The 26,613-nt window shown below is 48.1% G+C and overlaps 10 protein-coding genes across 10 annotated transcripts; 5 read left to right on the forward strand and 5 right to left on the reverse strand.

Moving 5' to 3' along the window:
• Positions 1-406: 406 nt before the first annotated feature.
• Positions 407-2,779, reverse strand: BDV38DRAFT_283944 (uncharacterized protein; the record flags this gene model as incomplete). The annotated part of the gene is made up of 2 exons (XM_032060152.1): positions 407-2,296; positions 2,354-2,779. 2 exons carry the CDS (start codon positions 2,777-2,779, stop codon positions 407-409), a joined length of 2,316 nt encoding a protein of 771 aa, XP_031912519.1.
• A 365-nt stretch (positions 2,780-3,144) lies between these two features.
• BDV38DRAFT_293875 (dienelactone hydrolase family protein) lies at positions 3,145-3,929 on the forward strand (the record flags this gene model as incomplete). The annotated part of the gene is made up of 1 exon (XM_032062365.1): positions 3,145-3,929. Exon 1 carries the CDS (start codon positions 3,174-3,176, stop codon positions 3,927-3,929), a length of 756 nt encoding a protein of 251 aa, XP_031912520.1. The 5' UTR covers positions 3,145-3,173.
• An 876-nt stretch (positions 3,930-4,805) lies between these two features.
• On the forward strand, positions 4,806-7,148 carry BDV38DRAFT_293877 (Zn(II)2Cys6 transcription factor; the record flags this gene model as incomplete). The annotated part of the gene is made up of 6 exons (XM_032062366.1): positions 4,806-4,966; positions 5,041-5,175; positions 5,233-5,733; positions 5,796-6,014; positions 6,069-6,855; positions 7,092-7,148. 6 exons carry the CDS (start codon positions 4,806-4,808, stop codon positions 7,146-7,148), a joined length of 1,860 nt encoding a protein of 619 aa, XP_031912521.1.
• Positions 7,149-7,487: 339 nt separating this feature from the next.
• Positions 7,488-8,594, forward strand: BDV38DRAFT_272052 (uncharacterized protein; the record flags this gene model as incomplete). Its single annotated transcript, XM_032057420.1, has 4 exons — positions 7,488-7,601; positions 7,711-7,986; positions 8,089-8,349; positions 8,406-8,594. 4 exons carry the CDS (start codon positions 7,488-7,490, stop codon positions 8,592-8,594), a joined length of 840 nt encoding a protein of 279 aa, XP_031912522.1.
• An 839-nt stretch (positions 8,595-9,433) lies between these two features.
• Positions 9,434-11,266, reverse strand: BDV38DRAFT_283947 (cytochrome P450; the record flags this gene model as incomplete). Its single annotated transcript, XM_032060153.1, has 3 exons — positions 9,434-9,548; positions 9,661-10,626; positions 10,719-11,266. 3 exons carry the CDS (start codon positions 11,264-11,266, stop codon positions 9,434-9,436), a joined length of 1,629 nt encoding a protein of 542 aa, XP_031912523.1.
• Positions 11,267-11,938: 672 nt separating this feature from the next.
• Positions 11,939-14,083, forward strand: BDV38DRAFT_283948 (uncharacterized protein; the record flags this gene model as incomplete). The annotated part of the gene is made up of 7 exons (XM_032060154.1): positions 11,939-12,085; positions 12,137-12,193; positions 12,252-12,615; positions 12,667-12,804; positions 12,870-13,221; positions 13,280-13,531; positions 13,588-14,083. 7 exons carry the CDS (start codon positions 11,939-11,941, stop codon positions 14,081-14,083), a joined length of 1,806 nt encoding a protein of 601 aa, XP_031912524.1.
• Positions 14,084-14,127: 44 nt separating this feature from the next.
• On the reverse strand, positions 14,128-16,059 carry BDV38DRAFT_283949 (Zn(II)2Cys6 transcription factor domain-containing protein; the record flags this gene model as incomplete). Its single annotated transcript, XM_032060155.1, has 3 exons — positions 14,128-14,993; positions 15,049-15,685; positions 15,739-16,059. The coding sequence occupies 3 exons, from the start codon at positions 16,057-16,059 to the stop codon at positions 14,128-14,130; spliced, it is 1,824 nt and encodes a 607-aa protein (XP_031912525.1).
• A 1,896-nt stretch (positions 16,060-17,955) lies between these two features.
• BDV38DRAFT_112452 (uncharacterized protein) lies at positions 17,956-19,653 on the reverse strand. Its single transcript, XM_032050991.1, has 4 exons — positions 19,402-19,653; positions 19,265-19,338; positions 18,826-19,205; positions 17,956-18,754 (listed from the first exon to the last, which is right to left on the reverse strand). The coding sequence occupies exons 1-4, from the start codon at positions 19,445-19,447 to the stop codon at positions 18,244-18,246; spliced, it is 1,011 nt and encodes a 336-aa protein (XP_031912526.1). The 5' UTR covers positions 19,448-19,653; the 3' UTR covers positions 17,956-18,243.
• Positions 19,654-21,089: 1,436 nt separating this feature from the next.
• On the forward strand, positions 21,090-23,005 carry BDV38DRAFT_293888 (FAD-dependent oxidoreductase). Its single transcript, XM_032062367.1, has 4 exons — positions 21,090-21,360; positions 21,428-21,628; positions 21,691-22,759; positions 22,833-23,005. Exons 1-4 carry the CDS (start codon positions 21,095-21,097, stop codon positions 22,998-23,000), a joined length of 1,704 nt encoding a protein of 567 aa, XP_031912527.1. The 5' UTR covers positions 21,090-21,094; the 3' UTR covers positions 23,001-23,005.
• A 2,192-nt stretch (positions 23,006-25,197) lies between these two features.
• BDV38DRAFT_283952 (major facilitator superfamily domain-containing protein) lies at positions 25,198-26,037 on the reverse strand (the record flags this gene model as incomplete). The annotated part of the gene is made up of 3 exons (XM_032060156.1): positions 25,198-25,477; positions 25,536-25,761; positions 25,863-26,037. The coding sequence occupies 3 exons, from the start codon at positions 26,035-26,037 to the stop codon at positions 25,198-25,200; spliced, it is 681 nt and encodes a 226-aa protein (XP_031912528.1).
• Positions 26,038-26,613: the final 576 nt, after the last annotated feature.

Raw genomic sequence — 26,613 nt, forward strand, 5'->3', positions numbered from 1 at the left:
ATTTGACATTTCATCGAATTTTATTAGACATGATAATACACGATGGCTATAGACTAGAATTTTGATATCATACTTGAGACTATCTCGGCTGTACCAATTCCGCAGTATTTTTCATTCTTATTAGACAATTGATAAATTAGATGATAGGATTCAGAGAGACTATTAGATAGTAAATAATTTTATTTATAATAAAAACTTTTAATAACCTTTTAAGTAGATATACAGTATTTTATAGTTAGATTCTAGGCTTTTTTGACACACCTGTATAGCTAGATATTCAGTATTTAGGCTCGAACAGATTAATAGAATCTTGATTGATTGATTCATTGAATTCAATCTAAGCAACTCTGTCATCAAGGGAGAACTAAATGCAGGAAATTTCCACTACATATGTGGTCTCAATGCATTACTGTTCCAAGCTGCCAGCATCCAAGCAGGATGTTCCTCTCATCAGATGATCGAAGAAAGCCATGTCGACACCTTGTAAAGTCCAAGCATCTCCTCCCGCCGCGAATGCAGGATGTCCCACCGGCGACTGCTGACTAACTACGTCTTGACTAAAGCCCGAGTTGTCCAAAAGGAGCTGCTCATACCCGGGGGTGTATAACTGCTCGTTTGGCGGCTCCGATGCGGCCAGGCTGCCTGAAGGGGCGAAGCCTGGAGTTACACCATGCATATTGCTAAGGGAATTCTTAGTTGTAGGCGACGGATGAGCTAGGGGCGCGTTTCCATTATTTAAAGTGACGGATGGTTCTCTATGTGTGAAGTCGCCCGGCGTCCGATGCGACCTAGCCGTCACATGCCCAACTGATGGCTCTCGAGTTATAGGGCGTCCACGCCCAATCTTAATCACGCCGAAGTGCGGGATATGCAAATGGAGCTCTTCGCCTCTCTCCCTGTTATCGTCATTATGATCATCTGTTAAGCTTCTGGTAATGTAGCTGTTGCCTTCCGCTGTGTCTGCCTCGAACTGGAGCAATTGTCGGATCAGTTCGGCGCTTCTTTCGGCTATGATATCATGTTTCATGTTACTGATTATGTCCATTCTCTCCAATGCTTGATCGAGCAAGGCGCGGTCGCTCAAGCGCTGGTGGGCCAGGAGGCTGATTACGTCTCGGTGATCACCATTGTCTAGATGCGCCAGCAGGAGTGTCATCGCCGCCAGGAGAGTAAAGAAGTCCACGGGCCGCGAGCAGGACGACATGGGGTTGAAGCTTCGGTGAGCAATATAGCGCGTCATGATCTCGCGGCTAGCATGAACGCAAGTAATTTTTGAGTACTCATAGTTGGTATCGTCACTGATTCGTATCATATACGGTAGATGGAGCTGAATCAAAAGTCCGTAGTAATAAACCTGGGCGCTCAGGCGTACTGTCTCCAACAGGGTATCTGGAGATCCTGGTGTGAGGTTCTGAAAATCTGGCAGCCGCCAAAAGCTTGCGGGCATACCCTTCGACACTCCTAATAGCTCGGCGTCAATGGATTTTGTTGTCGCAATTTCAATCGTGGTAAAGGCTCGTTCGTTGCGTTCCAAAATGCGAGATGCAATGATTGTAAGACATCGCTCGAACTTTCCCAGGGGCGGTTCGTGCCGCAGAGCGGACATCGTGCCCATCCTCCTATCCGTTGTGCCCTGGGGTAAGCCAAGCAGCAAGCTGAGATAACGATCCATGTATACGATGCGGAACCACATGAACTCTGGGTCCGCATCCAGCCCTGGGTCGATGCGTTTCAGTGGTGGCATGGGAGACCGATGTAGACCCATCAACTGGGCGACTGTCATTGCCCTGCGATAAACAACCCAGGCCCGTCGAAGATTGCCGCTGTTTACCTCGTATGTACCTTCTAACATAATGCAAATAAGACTCTCGACGGTTCCGTGCATGTCTTCCTGGGCTGTTACCCACGTCGTCGCAGCCGTCATCAAACAACGCATGAGCACGCCTGGTGGCTCAGAAAGGCCGATAATCTTTTCCCCAGACGGGCTCTGTAGAGTGATTGCGAACAGCAGCATTTGCTTGGCCAAGATGACCGGGTGGGTGTCAAGGCGAGGAAGCCCAGCTATAGAGTATGGTCTCGAGAGCGTCTCGTATGTTAGCTTGCTATGTGGCTGATGGTTGATGGAATCGATGTAAAGTGAGAGTTTGGAGCTCTCTCTGAGGAGTATCTTAGCATCCTCTTCACCTGGAAAGGCTTCAAGTAAGTGATCCAGGCATCTTTCAATATGGGTTTGACCTGATACAGATTGCGCGTCCAGTATAAGTGGTGGTGAGCTTGGAACGGATCTCTGAAGACACTAGGCAATTATTAGGGAAAGGTATTCAACATAATTACGAGTAAGTGGTTCGCATACCTCCACCGAAGTGAGAGGAGCTCGAATTGGTGAAGGCACCGAGTCCCTTGAGCGAGGTTCTATGGCATCCGAGTTTGAACGCCGGTCTGTCCGTGCCTCCTTCGTGGAGTGGCCCGTCGCACCAACATCTTTGCTGGCAATGAAGTCCTGCATCAACTTTTCAACTCTTGCGATGCGCTCAACGAGATTCCGGTTGCCTTTCCTTGCCGGAGACAAATATTCCGGCAGATCCTGACCCACACAGGGTGCACGTCGGCGCTCACAGCCAATGCAGGTGACATCTTCGGTCGATGCAAATGTACACTTGATCTTCCGCCGCTTACATTCCCAGCAAGATCGCGTCCCTTTGCGAACCTTCCTCCGCTTACCTGATCTTTCCTGGTTGGGTATTGACGTCGCTGTCTCTTCTTCCGGGGTGTTTGTCATGGCTGGGTGTGATCAGCAGACATCTGTATCATCTTCCACACGGCGGGCAGACTCTCTGGGGTGGTGATGGGTCGAGGTCGGAAGGACTGATACGATTGAATTAATTCCGCCGTTGCAGGCGATATATCCGAGATCTCCTCATATATGTGCAGTACGCATTTGTCAGCCCTTCGGGATCAACGCGTTTAATTACTAAGAAAGAGAGATGCTATCGTCATTGGATGGAAGATAGCGTGCCACCTTGAACCGTTTCGGCGGACGTAAGCTTACTTCCTGACTGTCCTATAAATCTGACGCTGTGGACGTAAGATTAAAATATCCCCATAAAGGTCAGAAAGCCAGGCCAACCCAAGTAAACTACGAATCCGCTAGTCTGCAAAACGCCTGAACCATCATGTCATTCTCAAAGTGCTGCATCCAAGGCTTCTCATGGCAAGGCACACCCACCGGACGCACCGGCAAACTCTCCAACAATGATGTGTACATCACCGGCGACAACGCAGACGTGGCGATTCTGTTCATCGCTGACCTCTTTGGCTGGACATTCCCCAACGTCCGCCTCCTTGCAGACCACTATGCCCGCGAAGTTGGCGCAACAGTCTTCGTACCAGACTTCTTCGGCGGGGAGATCCTAGATTTCGGTCTTGTTGCCGCCGAGAAATTCGACCAGATCGATCTCCCGGGGTTCATCACGCGCAATGGTCGGGAACAGCGTGAGCCGGAGATCTTCGACTGTGCACGTGCTCTAAAGCAGGAACTGGGTTATAAGAAAGTTGGTGCGGTAGGATATTGTTACGGCGGATGGGCATCGTTTCGCCTAGGCGCCAAGGAACACGCATCTTCGCCGTTGGTCGATTGTATCGCCGTCGGCCATCCGTCCCTGCTCACAAAAAAGGATATCGATGAAGTGGCCGTTCCCGTGCAGGTGCTTGCGCCGGAGATTGATCAGGCGTATGCGCTGGAGCTGAAGTTACATACTTTTGAGACCCTGCAGCGGCAAGGTGTGACGTTTGATTATCAGCATTTTCCAGGTGTCGTGCATGCGTGCTTTGTGCGTGGCGATGAGAATAAGCCGGGTGAGCGAGCGGCGATGGAGAGAGGGAAGAATGCGGTGGTTGGATGGTTCCAACAGTTGTTGAAAGACGCCTGATGACGGCATATTTTGAGGCTGCCATGTACTACAATGATAGTTAGGAATTGATTTAGTTTGCTTTACGATGTATGAATGTCGCATATCCATCGATTATAGTTCAGTTATTAATACCCCCATGACGACGTGACTAGTCATTAGATTAGTTCGTTATAACTGGGACGAAGTTCAAGTAGATCAAATCAACTCTAGTTGTTAAAATAGGGGGAGTCGATTTGCCATGTTATCAGGGATAGGCTTGTGAAATAGTATAATCTTATAGATAGCTAGTGTCGAGGTTATATAGACCTCTAGCCCATACACCAATATGAAGTGAAGATAAGAGAAGAGTAAAAAGCCACATTATCTTCTGCATAATCAAGGCTGGACTACTCCCAGTCTAGTCAGTCTCAACTAATCAGTGGACGTTTAGGATAAATCTATCAAATAAATCTGTGTTCCCTCCGATTGATCTTCTCTTCTAGAGGATTGGCAATGATAAAGTGAGTCTTCTCGACCAAGTTTCTTTTTCTCTCTTTTTGAATCTGGTCATGGTTCAAAGCCAGCAAGCAACTCGTGGAGAGTGCTTTAAGGTGCTCCAAAATTTCTAGTAGCTTTCAATTGTAACTTTACCTTAGTACTTAAGAAAGCAATAGTGATCTATGGCCCTACTACTTCTTTGAAAGAATGGAATTTTATACTATACAGGTGAAGATTTGACCCGTTGATGAGACTTGATAATAAAAAGGTGGGGATTTCACGGCTGAGTTCAGCTAACTAGTTAGTAAGCATCTCTTTTGCGGCCTCAACCACCTTGTGATTTATTCTACATGTCGATCTTACTGGCCACCACACTTCCATGACTACTACCACTACCACTACCACAATCTCTTAGAAATGGAACAAAGCTCTCCTCTAACGGTTGTACCCTATCTTGGTCTTGACCGACCACTTCGAAGAGGCAGAAGGCGGCAAGTTGGTAATACAGCTAAGGCTGACCTCTCAAGCCCTCATAGATCTGCCTCGAAGATCAAAAATGCATGCCACCAGTGCAGAGTGTACACCCACGACCCCCCACCCCACCATCTAAATCCACCATACCCTTCTTTGGCTTATACTTACGTTAAGGTAGGAAGAAGACTCGGTGCTCTGGACACAAACCGTGTTACAGATGCGTACACCGCCAACAGACATGTACATATATGTCTCCGATGTGGCCAACTAGCTCTACGTCTACTGTCGCCAATGAGAGACAGAGGCCAGGCTCGTCTTCCATGACAGCTCTTCCGGCATAAATTATTGAAGGCGAGTGTACAGGATCCAGCCCCCGCGTACCATGCATATCTCCAGACTTTGCGATAGATCCCCTTGGCGCCGAGCCCAATGTGGCTGCTGGTGATGGTGGCGATGACGTTGTCGCAAGTACAGACACGTCCGATGCTCCCTTGCAGCAAGACCAGTATGGACATGTCCACTGGACCTCCTCGGTGTTTGCCTTCTTGAATATTGCAAAACAGAAGTTGACAAGCCTGCCGTCTATGTCTATTGACTTCTGTGACTATCCTCTTTCCAGCTCGAGAGCGCTACCTCGAGTGCTACCACCCAAAGCGGTAGCTGATGAATTAGTCAAAAATTACTTCGACTTTGGGCTAAGCACGTCTCGATTTGTTCACGAGCCCACCTTTAGGCTGACGTACAAATTGATGTACTCTGTGGGTTCTGGTGAGGGCCTGCAGCCTGACAGCCTAGTTTTAATCTATATGATCATGGCATTGGGATCGCATTACTCTAGATATGACAGCGTCTGGTGCGGCTACTCAGCTAGGTTCGGTCATTCTCTATATAAATTCTCAATCCATCGATGGCTCTGACCTGACCTTTTTATAGCGTGCAATTCTACGAGATGGCCGACCAACAGCTTGCGACGTTACCCAGTCGGATTACCCTCACCTCTGTCCAAGCCCGCCTCCTTGCAGTTCACTATCTGCTGAACCATTCCAGGATGCATGAGGCTTGGTCATTGTTTGGGACGGTCGTGCGCCATGCTCAGGCGCTCGGCCTTCACTATCGGGCAAGGAAAGTCCCGCATAATTGCATCGTCCATGAGTTCCGGAAGCGGACTTTTTGGGTCATTTATATTAACGATCGAATACTCAGCAGTATCTTCGGTCGGCCCTGTGCAATACATGATGATGATGTCGACCAAGAGGAGTGTGTCCTTTCCAATGATGAGGATATATCCGTCTCCGCCTGTCGTCCTGCGCAACCGAACACTTTGTGTTCAGCTGCGGCGCCTGTGCACTACGCCCGGCTGGCTCACATTCTGGGGAAAATTCTTCGACAGTTCTACTCCTTGACGGCCAAGCGGCAAACGCTGTCCTATTTTTATGACATGGCCATCACCTTTGAAGCAGCGCTTTCTACGTGGCAGTCGACTCTTCCGAAGTATCTTAACTTTGCCTTGCTGCCAACATCTGCTCTGTCCGTCACATTACACAGGCAGGTGTCTACGTTGAAACTGACCTATGCATACGCAAACATTCTCCTATATCGTCCGTTCATGTTGCACTCCATAGAAATGGTGGATTCCGTAAAGCAAGCAGAGTTTGGAAAGTGGGTCAAACGCTGCCATGATGAATCCATCGCAGCAGCAAACATGATTGTCTCCGAGTGCCAATCTCTTCAGGAACACGGTTTATTTTCAAAAGCATTCTGGATGGTCAATTATGCTCAATTTACTGCCATCGGAACGCTCTACATGTACTATCGTCTCTGGCCCCATGCTGGTCGTGTCTGGAAGGTCGCCGAGGAAGCGAGATCCCAATTTACGGTTGGGGTGGAAGGCGATCAGATCGGACAGCGCTACATCGAGATCCTGAGCGAATTTCGTCGCATCACATCCAACCACCATGAACAGCCCGATATTCCTGATATCCCCGAATCTATGGTCCGGTGGCCACAGGGCGGAGATGTTCTAGCAGCTGACTTACCAACGCTAGATCTGGGAGGGCCGTGGTCCAACTTGTTCTTGGACCAGAACATGTGGGTCGATTACCTTGAAAATCAGGGAAGTTATGATGAAGGAAGAGGGCGGTCAATTCAATCTATACCGTTCGCAGGTATATGAAAGGTGCAGATATACCAACGCATTTCATTGATGGTCTGATCTACTTATCTACATAGGGCAATAATCAGCGTTTCGATATCTTGGGCCATAGCCCGGATGTCCCGTTGTGGTAAATTTACTACTGGCTGCCCCGAAATAATTTACCCAATCGGGGAACGTCGTAATTTACGGTTATTTTCACGCCGGGGCTCGCTATAATACTTCCTAATAAAGGTTGCTCTGTGGCTCCGGGTTAAAATAAGATCCCTCACAAAGTCTCCTGTCTTTGGATATAAATAGGAGGAAAACAACTGGGTATTGTGACGAGGACTTTGACGTCGTGGTAGTTCACTTGCTTCCCCCCACCCTCTTTGCTGTTTACCAGGTTGGTTCTATACGACATGACAAGACATCCAGACATCAGTATGGGGCCCGGCCAAACTTCCGACAAAGGCCCCACGAATCTTAGCACCATGATTTACGGTAACAACGGGGAACTACAGGATGTCCGACGCCTGACTCCTTACTCAGCCGAGGCAACAATAGAGGAAATGCAACGGAAATACAGGGAGGATGGCGTATTATGGGTAGGTCAAGCAGTGCCTGCACTAATAACACAGTAGCATCAACACCCAAGACATGTGGAAAAGGTCCAAGATGTTTGCTAACTCATTCTTCACCTATGGCATAACTTAGGTGAAAAATCTTCTCGACCCGAACATGATCAACAAATTTCGCGGAGAGTATCTTGCCATGATCAACGAGGGTAGCGGCATGCTCAAGGATGGAACTGATAGCCGAGATGGAATATTCAACCCTGACGCGGACTGGCGTCAATTCCTTCTCGGCGGGGTGCGAGTTGCGGCTGGCATTCCGAACGATGGTCCATTTGTCGAAAAGGCCAATCACGCACACCAGTGGAAACCGTACGTTGACTTTAAGAGAAACATTAGCCGACAATTAGAGCCCTTTGTTGGCAAGCTCGCGGGCTTTAATCAATCCTAATGCCTCCCTCGTTCCCTCCTACGCCTCGCTGTTCCGGGTGGCGATACCACCCCGGTTCACTATGACCAGATCTTCCTCCGGGCTGGCCCACCAACCAGCGTGACAGCCTGGGTTCCCCTAGGCGATGTGGAACTGGAAGGTGGTGGGCTGATCTATCTTGACCGGTCTCACGATATAGGTGTACAGTATGAAGAAGCCTTCTCAGAGAAGAACTCAGGACTCTCCGATATGGAGAAGGTGTCAGCTTTGAACCAAAATATGATGAGGGGCGGTTGGCTGAATAGAGATGCCGCTCGATTTGGGGAAGGACACAAACGCGCTTGGCTTGTGGTACGTAAAGCTTCTACTATGTTATCCGGCCGCCCTTACTGACCCGAGGAAACTAGGGAAATTATGAGGCAGGCAATGTCATTTTCCATACGCCTTACACCGTCCATGCTGGTGCTCAGAACAGATCGCCAACAGGCCGAATTCGAGCCTCTACAGATCTCAGGTTTGTGGACAAGACTAAACCTTACGACAAACGATGGGAAGTTGTTGCTTTCTCGGAAAATGATGAGAACGTTGCCCGGTAGAAGATACGTTCGACATAGGACCGACAGCCTTCGTTGTGTGTACCCAGATTATTGCTTGCGCATTCTCCAATGTGTCGTGCCAATATTGATAAATGTAAATTTTGTGCGATCAGAGGCTGTTTTCTTTTTTCTAATGGCCATGATTTCTTCTCCAATCGCCAAGTAAAATCAGTGAATGTGTGTAACCAGGTATCAGCTTTCCCAGGCCACTCTATCTGGTAGTCGTTAGACTCATGGCCTTCAAGTCCCTGGAGGCCCCTTGGTACTCCAGGCCATACTGCTAGATTGAACATGCAAAGCACAACAGACTAAATTCCAAGCGAGGGCTTTTCGTATTCTCAATCCTTTAAACTCAAGGTTTCGGAGGATTGCGCAATAGTTGACTCCGGCTTTTTGTTGATATCCTATACCTTAGTCAGATACACATAGCAGAAACTAACCAACCGACGGAGTTATATAACCATATACAATTTCTGATAGGCTCGTCTTTACGTAGACTAATGGCAGCTTTTCCTTTTGGTTGGTCATCTCCTGGGTCTCTCATACTATTATTCATTTGTCTTTATAGAGATCGCCTTCTCAACAGGTCGCTTCTCGCAACTATCAACCTCCACTTTCCCGCCTCGCTCCCAATTGGTTGTCAGCCCAGGCTGGTGCACAAGTACACCATCGTCCTTTGGGTGACCCGGCAGTGGCTGTCCATTTTATAATACCCCTTAATTCGCTAAGGCGATGTCCACAGCGATTTGGAGACCCCCAAAATAGCGTGTGTAGAAGTAACCTATAAGAAAGACCAAGAAACGGGTAGATTTCGACAGCCATAAATACTAGCGACATACTTACCCAGATGTGGTCCTCTTTCTAAGACTCACCAGCATTGGCCCAGGGTTGCTGTTAAATCTCTCAAAAACCTTCAATTCCGTCTTACTCTTCTGTTCGAGCTCCATATGATACCTAGATGAAGTTTCAGTACCTAGCATTTGATGAGAATGGGGAAGGTCATGAAAATCAAAATCCTTCCTAATGACCTCTACAGACAAGAGCTTCAACTTTGGGGAACACTCACCTCATCACAAGCGTGGGAATAAGCATTTGCAGCTCGACGATTGCTAAGTGCCGTCCAATACAGGCCCGACTTCCCTGGCTGAAAACGATGTTATACTTTTTCAGGTCCTCTATCTGATTGGGAAAATCTTCGTCAAAGTCGACCCAGCGCTCCGGGCAATACTCGTCCGGGTCACGGAAAAGAGAAGCGTGGCGGTGAATAGAGTACGGAGCAGCAGCGACCACAGTACCGGGCATGATTTTATGTCCGGCAATGATGGTGGGACGAGACACGAGGCGCGGCAGCTGGTAGGCTAATGGTGATCTCAGGCGAAGAGACTCGTCAATACAAGCGCGCAGGAAGGGAAGATCCTTTACGACGTCATAGGCGAAAATAGACTCGTCCGCTGAGAGTCCGCTTGTCTCCATACGCCCTATATGGTCGGAGAGCTCTTTACGTAGTCTGGTCAATGCTTGTGGGTGCCTGAGCAGATACCAAGTAGTTGAGGTAAGTGCGGACGCGGTGGTGTCTGAGCCGGCATTCATCATCATCATTGTGTCCGCAACAAGAGAGCGGAACTGCTCGTGCGAGAAGGAGTTGCTCTCGCTCGATCGCTTCTTATCCTCCAAAATATATTTCATGAAATCCCCTGACACACGGTTTGGCGCTCCTTCAAGAAGGCGTGTGCGGAGCTTGTGGATACAGATGTCTTCGAAGTCGCTGCCACCAGTGCTTCCCAAGCGAACTGCCAAAGGTGGGAAGAGATCCACAACACGTTTCAGGAAATGGATGAGGCGATGTGAGGTCACATTTCCCATAGATAACCCGTACCGCACCCCTTTGTGAAGGCTGTCGATCATATTCATCACCAGATATCTTTTCCCGTCCTGGGTTTCTGCCTCTGTCCTATCGGACATGCTTTGAAGAAACCCCATCGGGCGGCCAAATCCCATATCTCCGATGACATCAAGCGTGAAATAGTTAAACCTATATAGTGTCAGTGGGTTCATTGACAAAGGTAATCCGAAGGAGGGATCAGGTCCAGGGCAAGGTAGAAGTAGTGGCTCCGAATCACCTACCATAGCCGCAAGTTCAAGAATGACTCCTTTCCAGTAACCTCCTTTTCGATCTCCTGGTCAATCCTTCTGAGGAGCTGGTGGAAGTGATATCTGATCACCGATTCCATATTGACCACCGTCTTGGCCGCGAACGCATTCGCAATCGCTTTACGACGGCTGGAATGCTCCCCACGGTCGCGTAGTTGTACGAGATCATGAGTGTCACTGGCTACTCGGTCGTAAAAGGCATCCTTGTGCACACCTTGGGAATTGGCCAGGACACCGTAGATATCTTTCACCGCAGCCGGATCGTTGAAAATGATGTGGTCGGGGCTAACACGTATCACATCTCCAAGTCGCTGAAACTCTCTATGGATGATCCTAGACCTATTCTGAGACCATGTAGCACGGACCAACCAGAGCGGCGTTAGAGCTGCCAACCAGCTAGGTGCAGGGTATTTTCGGAGACCTAGTGGATCCCTGCTATAGACCAGAACAGGTCTGAGAAGCAAAGAGAGAACAAAGATACCCAAAAGACAATACGCATGAGAGGAAGAGAAGAGCATCATTGTTGATGAACAGCCTTCTGAGGGAAAAGGAGTTCAATTGAGCTGGAACGTATTCTTTGGCAGGGGGACGTACGAATTGGTCGGCCCTATTTATCATGCGATACATGCCTGGAGTCCACCATATGGTGCCCAGTCGCATGGAGGCCTGTTCCTACACTTTTCCTTTCATACGGTAATTTCATCCGACGCATGATGTTGTGATCCATCTTTGATATCTTTGATCACTGGGCGACACGTGGATAGGAAGCTCGCCCCAATTGAACTATAAAAGCAATGTGGCTGAAATAGGAAAACATGGTCGAGAAGATACCCTTTCTAGTATAGCTTCTGTGTCTCCTATTGGCGCACAGGCTTGCCTGTTTGGAGAATATGGTTCCCGACGCGGACGGAATAGGCATAGCTCGCACGCTTCGGAAACCATATTCGAAACTTGGCTTAGACTTCCGACTATCAGTCCGAATTAGGTAAAAACAGCATGAGTCTATCCATCTGCTATACCGTGCGTCGGCTTGAAGCACCCCCAACCCGCTGTACCCCAGACGGTTGGGGGTCACTCTTATGAGGCGAACCGGCTTTTGTGGGGTATATATACTACTCATTGGAGAATCCGGGGAAGTCCTATTTTTCTGTACCTTGCTCTTCACATAAGATACCATCATTGGATGATCAATTATGCCTGATTTCACTACCAACCGAAATTCCTGTGCTCCTAGGGTCCGAGGGAGCGATCAAAATCACGAATTCATCCCAGAGGCAGCCGAACGACTGGATGATAATGTCCCGAGGGAAGAGATCACCCGACGTGTCACAGAGCTTGTTGTGAATGCAGGTCTTCATGATGACAGGGAGACCTTCAAGAGAGGCGCCTAGCTTGCGCATGATCCGGTCCAATTCTACACGTCCGACGCCTCGGAAGACGAAAAGAAGGTGCGCGATCCCAGACTCAGCGGATCAAAATCTCCCATGCTCATTTTGTTTGGCGCAGAGCCTTCTCTCCGAGGCAGTGAACAGGTTCAAACAGCCCTTTGCGATTTGGTGGGTGAGCATTGTGAATGCCCTGGCAGCAACGGTCCAGGGGATGGATGAAACCGTGATTAGCGGCGCCCAGCTCTACTTTCTAAAGTACTTTGGCCTCGAAGATAATGCCCTTTTGACTGGACTCATCAATGCGAGCCCGTATCTGATGTGTGCTACTGTGGGCTGTTGGTTAGCCATTCCATCGAACCATTTCCTTGGGCGTCGAGGCACAGTTTTTCTCTGGTCTCTTGTTTCCATCGGAGCATCTACATGGCAGGCAGTTTCCACCTCCTGGCAGTCCTTCCTTGGGTCAAGATTGTTATTAGGCGTTTGTAAGTGATTTTCGATTAACCGGACAGGACTTTGTAGCTCAAGGTTTACAGGCATTGGTGCGAACTCTGCAACGGTTGCTGTCTATACAGCCGAGTGTGCACCCGCATCTATTAGGGGGGGACTGGTCATGATGTGGCAAGTCTTTGTTTCCTTCGGTATTATGATGGGGTACATCATTAGTGCAGCGTGTAAGTTAGCGACAAAACAAAAAGCATTGCCTTTGTGCCACTTTGCTGACCCCCGGATGGATTAGTCGTCCATGTGCACTATCCTCTGAATTGGCGACTCATGATCGGGAGTCAATTAGTTGCGCCGATCTTCGTTATTGCCACTGTTTACTTTGGCCCCGAGTCACCAAGGTATCTTGTGTCACGGCAGCGATACGCAGCTGCGTTCCGATCTTTATTGCGGTTGCGGGCCACAAGGCTCCAGGCTTCCCGAGACCTGTACTATATAGTGCAGTCGGTGAAGCTTGAAGAAGACTTGCGGTCGGGACGCACCCTGTTCTCCGATATCCGTGATGTTGTCCAGCATCCTCGGGTCCGCTATGCTGCACTAGCATCCTGGTTCATTATGTTCATGCAAAACTTCTGTGGAATCAATGCGTACGTATCCTCTTCGCCTAGATAATTGATCATGAACTGACACTCTAATCCCCCACAGGATGACATATTATACGGGCCAAGTCTTTGTCGATACGGGTGCCACGGCCGTCACCGCTATTTATGCGTCCATCGGTGCCGGTGCTTTGCTTTTCATTGGTGCTTTACCGGCAATCAAATACATTGACATCTGGGGCAGACGGCCATTATTGATTTGGTCGCTGGTATCAATGGGCGCCTGTACCCTATGGACAGGTCTCTCGTTCCTTGCGAGTGACCCAAAAACGCGACTGGTTATGGTAGCCATCGGAATGTAAGCCTTGATATGAATCTCCATATTGTGAAGAAATAGACTTATGTGATTTTCAGTTACCTATACGAGGCTACCTACGCCCCCGGCCAAGGTGTAGTTCCGTTTGTTTATGCCAGCGAGGCATTCCCACTCTATATGAGAACATTGGGAATGAGCTTTTCAACCGCAACCACCTGGACATTTAGCTTTGCTCTAACATTTGCATGGCCATCGCAGCTGAATGCAATGACATCGACTGGCGCATTTTGCTGGTATTCCGCTTGGTGCTTCGTTGGCGCGACTCTAGCCTATTTCTTCATCCCGGAGACACGGGGAAAGAGTCTCGAGGAGCTGGACATGGTCTTTGCTGTTCCAATCAGTATCCACGGAGCAAACAAGCTTCATCAACTTCGATATCGGTTGGGGTTGAGCTCAGATCGCCCCCGAGACATGGAGGATATCATACGTGAGAATGCCTTCAGGCTTTCGGCTTCGCGTGGCGTGAATGATGAGGAGAAGATGGGCGAAGACATCAAGCAAGTGGAGCACCTTGAACATAAGAGTGCCCTCTAATGCTGTCTGAGTACATACGACAAACGACGTATTGATTGAGATAATCAGGTTTGCAGGCTTGTATCCGATATGTTTCTCTGTTGATTCCAAGCATCCTGAAGCTTTTCCTCAATGTCACGTAGTGGATGGCCCGTCAGCGTATGGGCTAGCCTTATCAATCTGATTGTTTCGTTTCGTTCATCAGCAGTGGTGAAAAAGACTGCGGAAACTGTAACCATGTGACAGACAACAATCAGAGCCTGGGCGTTTGGGTTGGTGGTTGCTATCCCACATATGGCTCTGGCATGAATCAAGACTTCCTCTCTGTTCACGATGGAATTGAGGATTGGTGACTTGCTTTGCTGGGCCCTGGTAGCGAGAGCATCTGAACACGGTAAGAACGTCTTCAGCAAGACAGACGCTGTATGATAATAGAGCCACGCCAGGACGTAGCAATCACACGAAATCCATATGTCAGGAAAAACGCGTCCGTTTGCCAGGTCTGCTGCTCTTTCGTAATAAGGATGAAACCGTCTTGGTTTTCCAATGATCCAGTGATCCAGCCGGCCACGGAGATTGATCCATGATTCCACATGGCGAGGCTGACGTTGAAAACAATAATTGATAATGTCAACCAAAGTCAGGGCAACTTTGTTAGTCCATGCGCAGTCGATGACGTCATCCGGGAGCAGAGTCGTTCCTGAAGTCATATTTTCGACATCTTGTAAGATTTTGTCTCTTTGAAGACAGGGTGGGTAATCAACGTTTATGGGGACTTGCAGGAGGAGCGCAACATGAATATCCTGGCGAAGATGGACCCAAAATGCAGCGCGGCCTAGGTTCATCTTGTCAGTCACCGTATCCCGAGGGTTCACGGATATGGCCAGGGACGCAGTAAACAAGCTGGCGCTGTCTTTCTCCATAAGATTTTCTAGAAAATGCAAAATTAATACCATCCTCAGTCTCACGTTCAAGAACACACTAACCAGTCATGTGCTCGTAGTTTCGAAGGAGAACATATGTGGCGAAGAGCGTTTCCTCATTAGCCTCAGGCTGAGCTGATTGGAGTAAAATCGGCATTATAGAATTTGAACATCGTTCACGATAGTACCTGGCCGCAGAAACTGGATAATTTGATACCCGCGATAATTGCAGGGCCGAAGTCGCCAGCACGGCCCAATATAGCGGCGTGAAAGAGTGAATCGCTATATGAAGGATGGATTTCGTGAAAGTTAAATCAGGATCGACACAGTCGAATATTGGTCCCCATGTTTGTGTGAAGACTTTGAGGAGGTATGCTTCTCTGGGATGCGTAATGACAGGCACTGGTTCAGTCGGTGTAGCAGCACTAGTTGACTGCGGTGGATGAAACCGTTCCATTGAAGGACCTAAATATAGACTGCTTAGGTTGCCAGCACCACCGTGAGTGCTACCTGAACTACCCCTCAGGTATGGGGACGTTGACAGAAATGGGTCCAAGGGACTAGGGCTGCCACCAATGGAAGGAGGACCGACATGACGCACATCTGCCGCCAACGGCAGACCAATGATCGACGGGGGGTGATTAAAGAAGAATGTAGCAGAAGGTGACAGCTCTGGTGGCTGCGGCTTAGCCGGGGCATCCTAACATACTTAGTGTTGCCTTGTTGAGGTTGTAAAGCCTTTGGTACACTTACCCAGGGCTGTCCTGGCTCTGACTCAGTGTCCACCGCCCAGTTTCGTCTTCTGTGGGCTTCGATCACGGAACGTGTCTGGTCGACAAACCGTGTCTGTATTTGGTCACTTGGCTCTGTATCCTGACCCGGTAGTGTGTCGACTCGTTGTTCAGATCGATTGAAGTCTCCATCAAGGACAGTATTCCGAAATGAATGCACCGCCGATTGTTTGCAAGCCACTTTTGAATCTCTGCATCGACGGCAAGATGGCTGCTCTCGGTCACACTTGAGATGCCGCTGGCGACAGTTCAGACATGCCTTCCTTGATTCTGTTCGGGGCATGGTGTCTCTACCCCAAGCCCAAGTGTACAGTAGATTGTTTCGAGGTGTACTTCCCGGAGTATGGTTGGTTGGTAGCCACGTGATGCCCACAACCCCACATCTGGGGATTTTACCCCTCAATCACTATTGGAAGATTAAGCCATGCGTTGTTTGTTCAACATTTGCTAACCAGCTATAAATTTACCTAATAAAAGCTTGTAGGCACTATATACTGTACACTATCTCTGTTTGGCTCACCACGATTGTAACACACATAGTTATCTTATTATCTTATATAATCTTGTGCTCGCAAGAGGGCTCTATGCCATGCTTTAGACTAGTATTTACCAGGTGGCCGCGGGTGCGTGAACCTACCGTAGTTTGGTATTGAGAGATAATCTGGTATCTTCGTTTGTGGAGACCATCCTTGTCAGTCCTTTTCTCAATGAGTAACCGGGCCATACCTCCTTGATTCACGCAGTTCACCATACATCTCCCCTTTGATTTTTCTCTCTCGGCCAGGCAGCCTTTTATAAGTTCGAGCGTTTCCATATGTTACATAAAGACGATAACAGAGCAAAGAGATAGTAAACCCAATAATGTTAAAGAAGGTTATTTCTAATATGGTAATAAAAATAAGACAGCAAAGTAAACGTACATGGGGGAGCGTATACTGAATTCATGTTTATATATTTAGGGCTGAGGGCCTACACCTAAATATAGTCTTAGGCTAGAGTTGACTGTATCCATTTCCTCAGAGTTCTACCCAGAGTTGTGCTTTACAAGAGCGAATATTATATATATTATTGAATATTCACGCTAGGTTGTTCGTCTCTAATTATGACAAGGGCTAATAGAGTGGTGGGTAGAGTGCTGTAGGCCTTTGAATTTAGTGTGCATATAGTTTCCAAGCTATTGTTCATACTATCACGTGCTGGATTATAGAATAAATCGGAAGGGAAACTGAGTTCTCTGGGAGTCGCCTGAGAAGCCATGGAGTGCATGTTTGAAGAACACTCAGGGTGGACCCAGAGCGCTGCCGAAGCACTTACGGAGTACCGATCGCTCACGTGCTGCTCCCATAAAGCGGCGGCACCCGTATCAGGCAATTAGCCCTCCGTATAAGAACAGTTCAATTTATGTCCCTAAGTACCCCGTATGCCAGGACTCAACTCGCCTGCGTCGGCAAACAGCAGACCCTCGCAATATCGGTTCGGCTGGTACGCTAAACCCGCGGAATGCTCCCGGTTTCAGTGGCGCTCGGGCCGCGCTGGCCCGCTTGAATCTTGATCCGCTCCAGATCGTTGTGTGTCCACCGTCCACAGCCCTTTCGGCCGGACATGTTTTCTACTCAGTCAATTCTCCTCCGATAAACCCTGGGGGAGATGGAGCAGATCTTGACATATTCTAGTTGTTCTTTTCTTGCATACTTTAGAGTGCTTACACAAGCCATGCATGCCAAGATTATGGTGATCATTTGATATATCACAATTTTCTTCGAGAATGTCTCGGCGCATGAACAATTTGGATTTGGATTTGGAAAAACAAAAAAGACTCTCTCTCCGGCGCTAATTGGCGGTAAAAATTGAACGCCGACCTGAGAGTTAGAAAAATGGACACGCGACTCCATCGACACCCCTGGTGAGAATCCTTTTAAAGGCCAATGCAGACGGTTCTCAATCAAAAACCAATGACCACGCGAAGCGAGCAGGCCTGCCCGGGGCCCACTAGCATGATCGGCATAGTTGAATTGAGTGGCTATTTCCGAAACCAGCCACCCGCGCTAAATAGCCCCAGATCGGACATGAATGTAATCCCATAATCCCATATATCCATTCAATAGTATTGATATTATTCCCTTGACGCAGGGCTATTATGTAATGTGGCTTTTGAACTAAAACTAGTCTGGAGAAGATCGTCCAATGAGAGGGTAACGCATATAAAAGAGTTTTTCGCTGCATTGGTAGCTTTGCGCCAGAGACTTTTAGTCTGGTCTCTGGCGTCTGGTGGCTTGACTGGAACTTCGGTTCCAGGAGGTGACGGATCTTGGCGTTGATGATTATTATTATCGCCGATCAATGTCATCGCCTCTGGCCGCAAACATGGGCCCCGAGTGGGAGGCTGCGAAACTATTCAGTAGTTTCGGCCATGAAACGATATCTGTGGGGTGAAATCCAGATCGGTGGTACCCCCTGAATCGATGTGCTATAGTCCATGAGGTGCATGAGGTTCCTGAGATAGACCAAGACTGGGTGGCGACTCCACGTCCCGGCGCTCTTCTGTCACCTGCCACTGAACCTCTTTGACAATATGCGAATGGCTGTGGGTGCTTGTCGTGCTCTCGGCGAGTGCGATGTCATCCTGGAGAAGAGTGAGGCCCTGCTTGCGACGGCTGCGCGGAGTCGCCGTCGAACCATAGTAACCGACGTAGCGTCGGCCGCGGCTGCTGCCTTCACCAATCCAGGCGGGTGAATAGGCTCGCAGAAACTGTCGGAGGAATGGCAGACAGGGACAAATAATGATCAGGTTCGCTTCGACATAACTATAGACGAGGGGAGGTGTGTGAGCTCTGCGCGTTATTCGAAAAGGGTGAAAGAAAAGGTTAAAAAGGGAATCGTACATCCACAGCTGTGCCTCTGCTATTGCGTATGTAACGTCCGTGGCCGTAAGGGTTGGAATCAAGGTGGTGAGTCGCAATATGCTTGTAATAAACGTCCTGGATACGATTTTGTTAGATTATCACGGAGGAAATCGTGATCAGCAGGGCCTAGCAACGAAAGGACTCACCCGCAACCAACAATGAACATGCCGAGAAGCCCAACCTTTTGGATTCGCGGCATTTGTAGGCCTAACACCAGCGGAACAGGAACCAAAATCAGAGCCAAGTCCGAAACGATATTGGTGACCGCCGTTGCAATGTACAAGCCAGCCCGATCTATACAAGACCCCCGTGTGATCGAGGAGTCCCAACTCCTCTGAATGGGGTTGCACGCAAAGATCAAGGCCAAGGAAATAGCGATACTATATGCGCAAATGATCCCCGAGATAATGTGAAGCGCCCATTTATAGCCGCGTTGCTTGTTGATGATACGGTGATAGAGGATAATAAGGCCGACTTTGGCGAATGCGAGGGCAGGCAGATAAATCACGGCGGCGGCCAGGATAGTCTTTGCGGACGAAACCTATTAACCAGATGTCGATAAGAGATAGGGACTGTTTCAGATACCTTTTGATAGACATCGAACATGGCCGGGGTCACATTCCACATATGGATTCCAGCTCCACCATATACGCAGCTCACTGGTCGGATCAGGTCAGCGAATGGTCCCGAATCTTAGGGGACCGGAACAGGAGATCACATACGTATGCACGCGATTTGTGTTGCTAGAGAGAGGACCTTTATTTCCATAAGACATCGTCGTTAGCAAACCGGAAGCGATCCTGGCATCTCGATATTCCCTACCCAGGCTATGATGATTGATACTAATTGAGCTTAGCAATTCCACTCGATACGTTTCTTCCAGGAGGATTGAGGCTGTATATACCATCGTCCCATCCGAACTTTGACAACAGAACTGCCCGCGTAAATACGCGCATGGCCAATAATATGGTGCTGAGAAAGAGCCCAATGCCAAAAATGATCATTTCCTTCTTAAAATTCTTAGGATTAGAATAGTCGAAATCGGGCGTCACCCCGGGGGGTGGAGGCATAACCCCAGTCATGCTCCCCATAGTAGCTGCTGTTGATGATATACCAGGGGAGCGAGATGGAGAATGGGCACAAAGAAGAGAGAGATCCTCAAAGTAAGCTTTTGGCTACTTTATGACTGATATAAGTCCACGGTCCCTGAATCTTTCTGGACCCAAGTGGCGAGTTCGGCGACATGACAGAGTTTGGAGCTATCAATGCAGGTCATGCTAGTTCGCTCCCGACTGCATGGCAAACCTGCAGAACTTCGGAATACCCTGGCAAAAGTTTCCGTTCAACTCCTATTTTTATATAATAAAAAAAAAAAAAAAAAAAAAAAAAAAAAAAAAAAAAAAAAAAAAAAAAAAAAAAAAAAGAGTGAAAGCAAAAAAGAAAAGAAAAGGAAAGGGAAAAAAAGATCAAGTCCAACCGGCAATCCCTAAAAAAAAAAAAAAAAAAAGAAATAGAAATAAAAAATCATTGATGATTTTTCACTAGATTTCTACCGATGATACTAGAATCAATTTTCAGAAATAAATATATTTCATTAATTATCTAAATGTTGTAATTGTTATATTTTTGAATAAATATATGATTATATATCTAATATCTAGTAGATTGTAGTGATAAGTACAAAGCCTGAAAAGAAAAAAAAAAAGAATTTATCTCGAATTGTCATGAAAGCCCTAGATGTCAAATAGATATAGAAAATAAATCATTTAATCAGCCCTGTAACCTAATACTATTACTATCATATAAACACATGGATTTTGGTGGAAAAACGGGCATGGACCGGAAACTTTTGCCGGAGAAGGTGTTAACATCTTCACCTCCCCCCAGAGCCACGTAATGGCGCCATCTCGAGAGGCATGGGGGCCAAAAGCTACAGACCCACTGGTTATCCCAAGTTTAGTAAGGCGATAGAAACTAAGATGAGATCGCGGGAAACCGTTCCCTTGGCCGGGGTTAACCCTACGTGGTTATATTCCATGCATATCAAATCTCAAACCGGGATCTATGTTTTTCCCTTGTGCCGTTTAATTTAATTCAACCTGGTAAACGGCAATAACTTGATTATTCATACCTCGAGCATAACTTCACCCCCCCGTACTAGTTCCAACTAGGCAAATACCGCCTCGTGGTGGGGCCGAGGCATTCCTAGAGTTCCAATATCATCTCACTAGCAAGGGTTTGGGCCATGTTCCGTCTGCATTAGTGGCATTAGCTTGCTAGTCAGGAGAACGTGCCCAAGCTCGGAATGTTGAGTCGTGTGTAGCCGAGAGCCTTAAGTACCGAAACGGCTCCTCGACACTCGTCCTTAATTTTCAACCTTGCCAAAGCAATACCGGGCAAGACCACAACTCCCCAATGCCTTCTTTGACTACCCTCAAACTCGGGGCTGTCCTTGGCCTTTTTGCCATTGCCCCCTCGATTGAGGCATCGGACAGCTCCTCTTGCCGATGTTTCCCTGGCGATGATTGCTGGCCATCAGTTTCAACTTGGAATGCTTTCAACCAATCTGTCGATGGACGTCTGGTGGCCACCGTGCCTCTCGCAGCTTCATGCCACGATCCCAACTACGATGAAAAGAAATGCGCAGCTTTGAAAAGCGACTGGCTTTTGCCAGAGGATCAGTACGTTCTTGGATTGAGATTCCTCCCCCACGAAATGGAATATCAGAGAATATTAACAAGCTACCAGCTATCAATCCTCATCATCTCTGATGGCTCCATGGTTCACAAATGGCACATGCGATCCATACCACCCTGTTTCCAAGCCATGTACCCTGGGTAATTTCGTCCGATACGCAGTGAATGTCTCCACGCCTACCCATGTGGCCAAGACTTTGCAATTTGCCAATGAGCACAATATCCGTTTTGTTATTCGTAACACCGGCCATGAGTAACGCCCCCCTGAACTTGCCAGAAGCTGCGTTCAACCCGGTGGGAACTGACGAATCTTAGCTACAACGGAAAATCCACCGGTGCAGGTGCCCTTTCGGTCTGGACACACCACCTTAAGGATATCGAATTCAAGGATTGGAAGGACGATTATTATACAGGAAAGGCTGTCAAACTCGGTGCGGGTGTCCAAGGATTCGAGGCCTATGAGGCAGCGCACGCGCTGGGGCTTCGCGTGGTAGGTGGAGAGTGCCCTTCGGTCGGTATTGCCGGCGGATATAGTCAAGGAGGCGGTCACTCTCTCCTGTCTTCGATGTATGGACTGGGTGCGGACCAGGTTCTCGAGTGGGAAGTGATCGACGGTACTGGTAGGCTCCTCGTCGCGAACCGCACTCAGAACAGTGATCTCTACTGGGCACTGAGTGGTGGCGGTGGTGGGACCTATGGTGTTGTCTGGTCTATGACCTCTAAGGCTCATCAAGATAGTCAGGTATCTGGCTTGAACCTGACCTTCACCACCAGTGGCATTTCTGACGACACGTTCTACAAAGCCGTGGAGTTTTACAATGCTCAGTTGCCTTCTTTCGTGGATGAGGGGATCATGAGTCTGAACTTCATGACCAACGTCTCCTTCTCTCTCTCCCCCATGGTTGCACCTGGTATGCCCCTGGAGAAGCTCGAGAGTCTCATTCAACCATTCCTCAATGAACTGAAGACGCTTGGTATCCAGTATCAATATCACGCAGAAAGCTTCCCCACCTACCTCGACGAATTCAATGCCCAGGCGCCGCTCGTTGAAATTGCAGTGGGCCAGTATGGCAGCTGGCTTCTCCCCCGGTCTGTCGTCGAGAATACCAGCACTAACCGTGACCTGACCGAGTCCTATCGGACTATCCTCTCTACGGGTGCTAACTTCACCAATGTGGGTCTCAAGGTGTCAAAGGAAGTCGCTGGCGATGTCGACAACGCCGTGAACCCGGCATGGCGCAATGCAATTGCCCACATGCTTTTGTATACCGGCTGGGAGTTTAACCAGCAAGAGAAAATGATTGAGGCGCAGAAATTGATGACCGAGGTCTTGGTTCCTGCCTTCAGCAGATTAGCCCCGGAGTCTGGCGCTTATTTGAACGAGGTAAGACTACAATTTTATTTTCAATCGTTGATTCCCGCCCAGCCTTGACACATGCTCACCAATTTATCTATAGGCCGACTTCCGCCAGCCTGACTTCAAGACTGCATTCTTTGGCAAGAACTACGACAAGCTCCGCGAAATCAAGGCCAAGTACGACCCTAACTCTATCTTCTACGCGCTGACGGCTGTTGGCTCTGATGAGTGGACCGTCTCGGAAAGTGGTAGAATGTGCCGTGTTTAAACCCGGGCACGGGCTGCATTCCAAGATTGCCTATGCTGGTGAATAGGTAAAAGGCTGGCACGAAGTCTTGGAATTCTTTATAAAGCAAGCTGAAGAAGCGGATTGACTTCCACTATTCATCCTTGCCTTTATGCCATTCAGAATCAAAGGAGCGGGAAAGCCAGTGAGATGGAATATCACTTTGGATTCTATTTTTTTATGCATCATGTACTATATAGAGCTTGAAACCGCTTGAAGCCGAGAGGGCCGGTTGACCCCTATACTTCACTAATATAGCCCGTCCCATACCCCCATATTGACAATTCTGTATATATTTTGGAAGCAATTCGGGGTGAAGGCTTGAATCAAGAGAATCTTTCTTCAAAAATTAATGCTATTCTCGCTCTTGATCCTTTTCTTATTAGAAATTCTTAATTGGCCCGGAGGCAATAGTTTATACCGTGCCCCCGGTTGAGGATCCGTCTAGCCTGGTAAAGGAGTCCCTTGATCTGATAGTCATAATCATTATGAATTTCTGCCGAACAAGGACGGACGCTCAAGCATAGAAGAACACAATAGACTTTTTAGTTGATATATCGCGTCCAAGCCTACTACATGCTCTTTTGTGGCGAGTAGCTCATGATCCCGTGTCAAGACCTACATGTTGGATTGCGCCATCATGGTCCTGGGCCGCCACAGACATTGCTGTCAGATTTGTTGGCCCTCGTTCTGGCGGTAAGTTCTCGTTAAAAACATGGCACCCCACTATTCTAGAAGTGAGCTGTATCCCGAAGGGAATTGATCCAACAGAGACTGATTCTCAAACACGAAGAGACCCTTTACTTAGCGAGTTGTTTTCTGGGGCGGCCACAAAAGATACCGTTGTTAACATAGTTTGAGATAAACAATGACAATAGAGAGCAGATTGGATATAGACCTCACCATACTCTCACTATTCTTATCTTAGATATATAAAAAGACGATACGACGGCCATGCTATCTTAACTAGAATTCTTAAATATATGAAGGGGTAGAGTAGAGTACAAGTTCCCCGCTGAACCCAAGAAACACTACGAATTTTCATTTAATAGAATGATCGCGGACCCTCCAACACGGAACGGGTAACCTTTGGTTCCAGTACAACATACACGTCTAAGAAGACGGTGGGGACGATTGAATCACCAACCTTCATCCTCTAGCATCTGAAGCCAACTAATGCCCTGTATCAGTTGAGGATGCCTTTCTGCTCGACGGTGTATTGTTCTGACACCTCATGCATACCAGAATAAACAAATTCGGGCTCAAGATCGTTGGTTCTTCCCATGGAGCGGCGTCCAGCTGTGGTCCACGATTCCAGTACCAGGAGCAGACTCAATATATCCCCAACCTCAGTCTGTCCAAGGCAACGGCTACACAGGAAGACCTGTCATCTATCATTCAGATTACGATGCAATTACGCTTTCACATTCTTCAAGGGTTAACAGCTAACTTCACTGCTCCCCTTCAGTAAGCATGCATTTGGCATCCGAGTCTAGTATTTAGCAACCATAGGTGGTCTACATTAAATGGCACGGGTAAAGCGTGAAGCCATATCAGAACATCTTTTGATTCATAAACGGTCTGTCCATTGAATCATTACTCTACTTGGCAATGAGACACGGCATATGATGGGAGGGGGAAACGGCAGACTGTTACATAATTTATTATGTTATACGGACAGAACTCCTTCAATATATTCAGTGGGCGGCTGTAGGTCCAAAAGTAATTGGCGTAGAGCTACTGCTAAAATCCAATAACCGGGCCCACCTTTCCATCGTCCTACATAATACTATATCCTTTACCCCCCTTAGTCCAAACAGGTATGATGTTGAATTGAATGAACGTGGAGCAAATTGAAATTGATATAAGCTAGACCATGATTTGATCATCCACAGCTTCATAAGATTTACCAAACTTCTAATCAGTCTATGCCAACTATAAATATTCTTCGCAAGACTTGTCGAAGCGAGCAGCAGCTCCGGGCAGCAACACAGTGGTATTGACCCTAGTACCTCAGTGCTCCAATTGAGGTCATCGAATAGAGGGTAGATGCTAAAAGTGTAAACAGAGAAGCAAAAGACACTGCGTTGAACCGAACGAATCATAACCTGATGTAAGAAATATAAGATATGGAGTTGCGCTAATGCGCCATAGTAGGAGAACTTCAGCTAAGAGCGAGTTAAAGCTTTTTGATAAGGTTGGCATCCATTTTCAGCCGGGCGACCAGAACGAGAGCTGTTGAAACGGCTGCTGCTCCGCCTGCATATAAGATGGCCGCACGATATGGCCCGATAGAACTCGCACGATCTGCATGCGTGGCAGCGATCAAGAAGCCGGCAATCGGATTGCCCAGCAGGTCGCCGACGCTCCATCCGGTGATGGCCATACTTATGCCCGCAGGCGCTGCATGTGGACCCAGTAGCCTTCCGATGGCTGTCGGCATAGTGACGAAGAAGGCCCTTTTGCGATTCCATTTAGAGCGGCGAAGACGATGAGTACAGCTAAGGTGGATGCAACGGACCAGATCGCCAACATAGTGATGGCGTTGAGAGCCATGGTAGCAGCATATTTGTGGAGCCGAGCTTATCGCAGGCGATGCCTGAGGCCAGACGGCCCACGGCCATGCAGGCGTTATAGCAGGCCATGACAGCCGCAGCAGTCGCAGACGACAATCCGATCGAGGTCGCGACGGTAGGCAGAAAGAAAAAAGTGACGCAAAGGGCGAAAATGCCAATGAAGCCGGCTATGAATAGGAAGAAGGTCAGGTTTCCGAAGAGGGACATGTTTATAGTGGAGGAGGAGGGGGGCGCCTCTCCCTAATGAGCAGGGCAGTCGGAAACCCACTAGTCAGAGAGGTCAAAGCCGTGACGCGGAAGGTCCAGGCGATGCCGACTTTATCGATGAGCTGCTGCACAACCAGTGCCATGACGGTGGCACCGATGCCACCCCCGAGCTTGACAAGTCCGTTAGCCGGGCCGAGGCGGTCGTTGAACCACTGGAGTGGTAAGCTATTGGACATGGTGAACTTCAGGCTCCTCATGATTGACCGAGCGGGCTGCCATCTTTTTTTTTTTTACCGACGTGGTGATGCACTTGCAACTACTGTTGTAGGAGTAAAACGAATACAATGATAGATAGTTTGATCGGGGGAAAAGAAAGACAATTCTTTTTCTTTGTTTCCAGACCAGCAGCAGTCATTCTTGATGAATCATCAGAGTTTCCTCTTGTCCCAGATAATCCCTGCTATAGAGAGGCCTCGTATAATGTATAATGGTATTATACCAGTTGTGCTGATACATATTTGCTATTCTTTGATGTTGTCTGTTGATGTCCAGCTCCAACCCAGGTAATATAGGAGCGTCATCCTTGTACTAAGGCCAAGTCATCTATATTGATAATTCAATGCAGTACTAGAACGGCATCACCTCTCTATAATACCAAGGCTTCAAGGTTGGGTAAGATCAATAGCACGAATCTAGTACGAAGGGACGTACAAGGTAATACAGCTTTTATATGGTGCTGTACACTCCCATGCAGGTTTATCCGAGCTTAATCGTTATAAGTGTAGAGTGTTTCCTTTGAGAATACCAAGCAG

Source organism: Aspergillus pseudotamarii (genome assembly GCF_009193445.1).
Source record: "Aspergillus pseudotamarii strain CBS 117625 unplaced genomic scaffold BDV38scaffold_34, whole genome shotgun sequence".
Classification (NCBI taxonomy): domain Eukaryota; kingdom Fungi; phylum Ascomycota; class Eurotiomycetes; order Eurotiales; family Aspergillaceae; genus Aspergillus; species Aspergillus pseudotamarii.

Excerpts from the sequence above, each read along its gene's own strand:
- BDV38DRAFT_112452 (XM_032050991.1), bottom strand. The coding sequence starts at position 19,447 with ATGGAAATAAAGGTCCTCTCTCTAGCAACACAAATCGCGTGCATAC. Across the intron at positions 19,206-19,264 it reads TGTTCGATGTCTATCAAAAG|ACTATCCTGGCCGCCGCCGT; the intron begins GTATCTGAAACA and ends TCGTCCGCAAAG. Across the intron at positions 18,755-18,825 it reads ATGTTCATTGTTGGTTGCGG|GACGTTTATTACAAGCATAT; the intron begins GTGAGTCCTTTC and ends AATCGTATCCAG.
- BDV38DRAFT_293888 (XM_032062367.1), top strand. The coding sequence starts at position 21,095 with ATGCCTTCTTTGACTACCCTCAAACTCGGGGCTGTCCTTGGCCTTTTT. Across the intron at positions 21,629-21,690 it reads ATTCGTAACACCGGCCATGA|CTACAACGGAAAATCCACCG; the intron begins GTAACGCCCCCC and ends GACGAATCTTAG. Across the intron at positions 22,760-22,832 it reads CTGGCGCTTATTTGAACGAG|GCCGACTTCCGCCAGCCTGA; the intron begins GTAAGACTACAA and ends ATTTATCTATAG.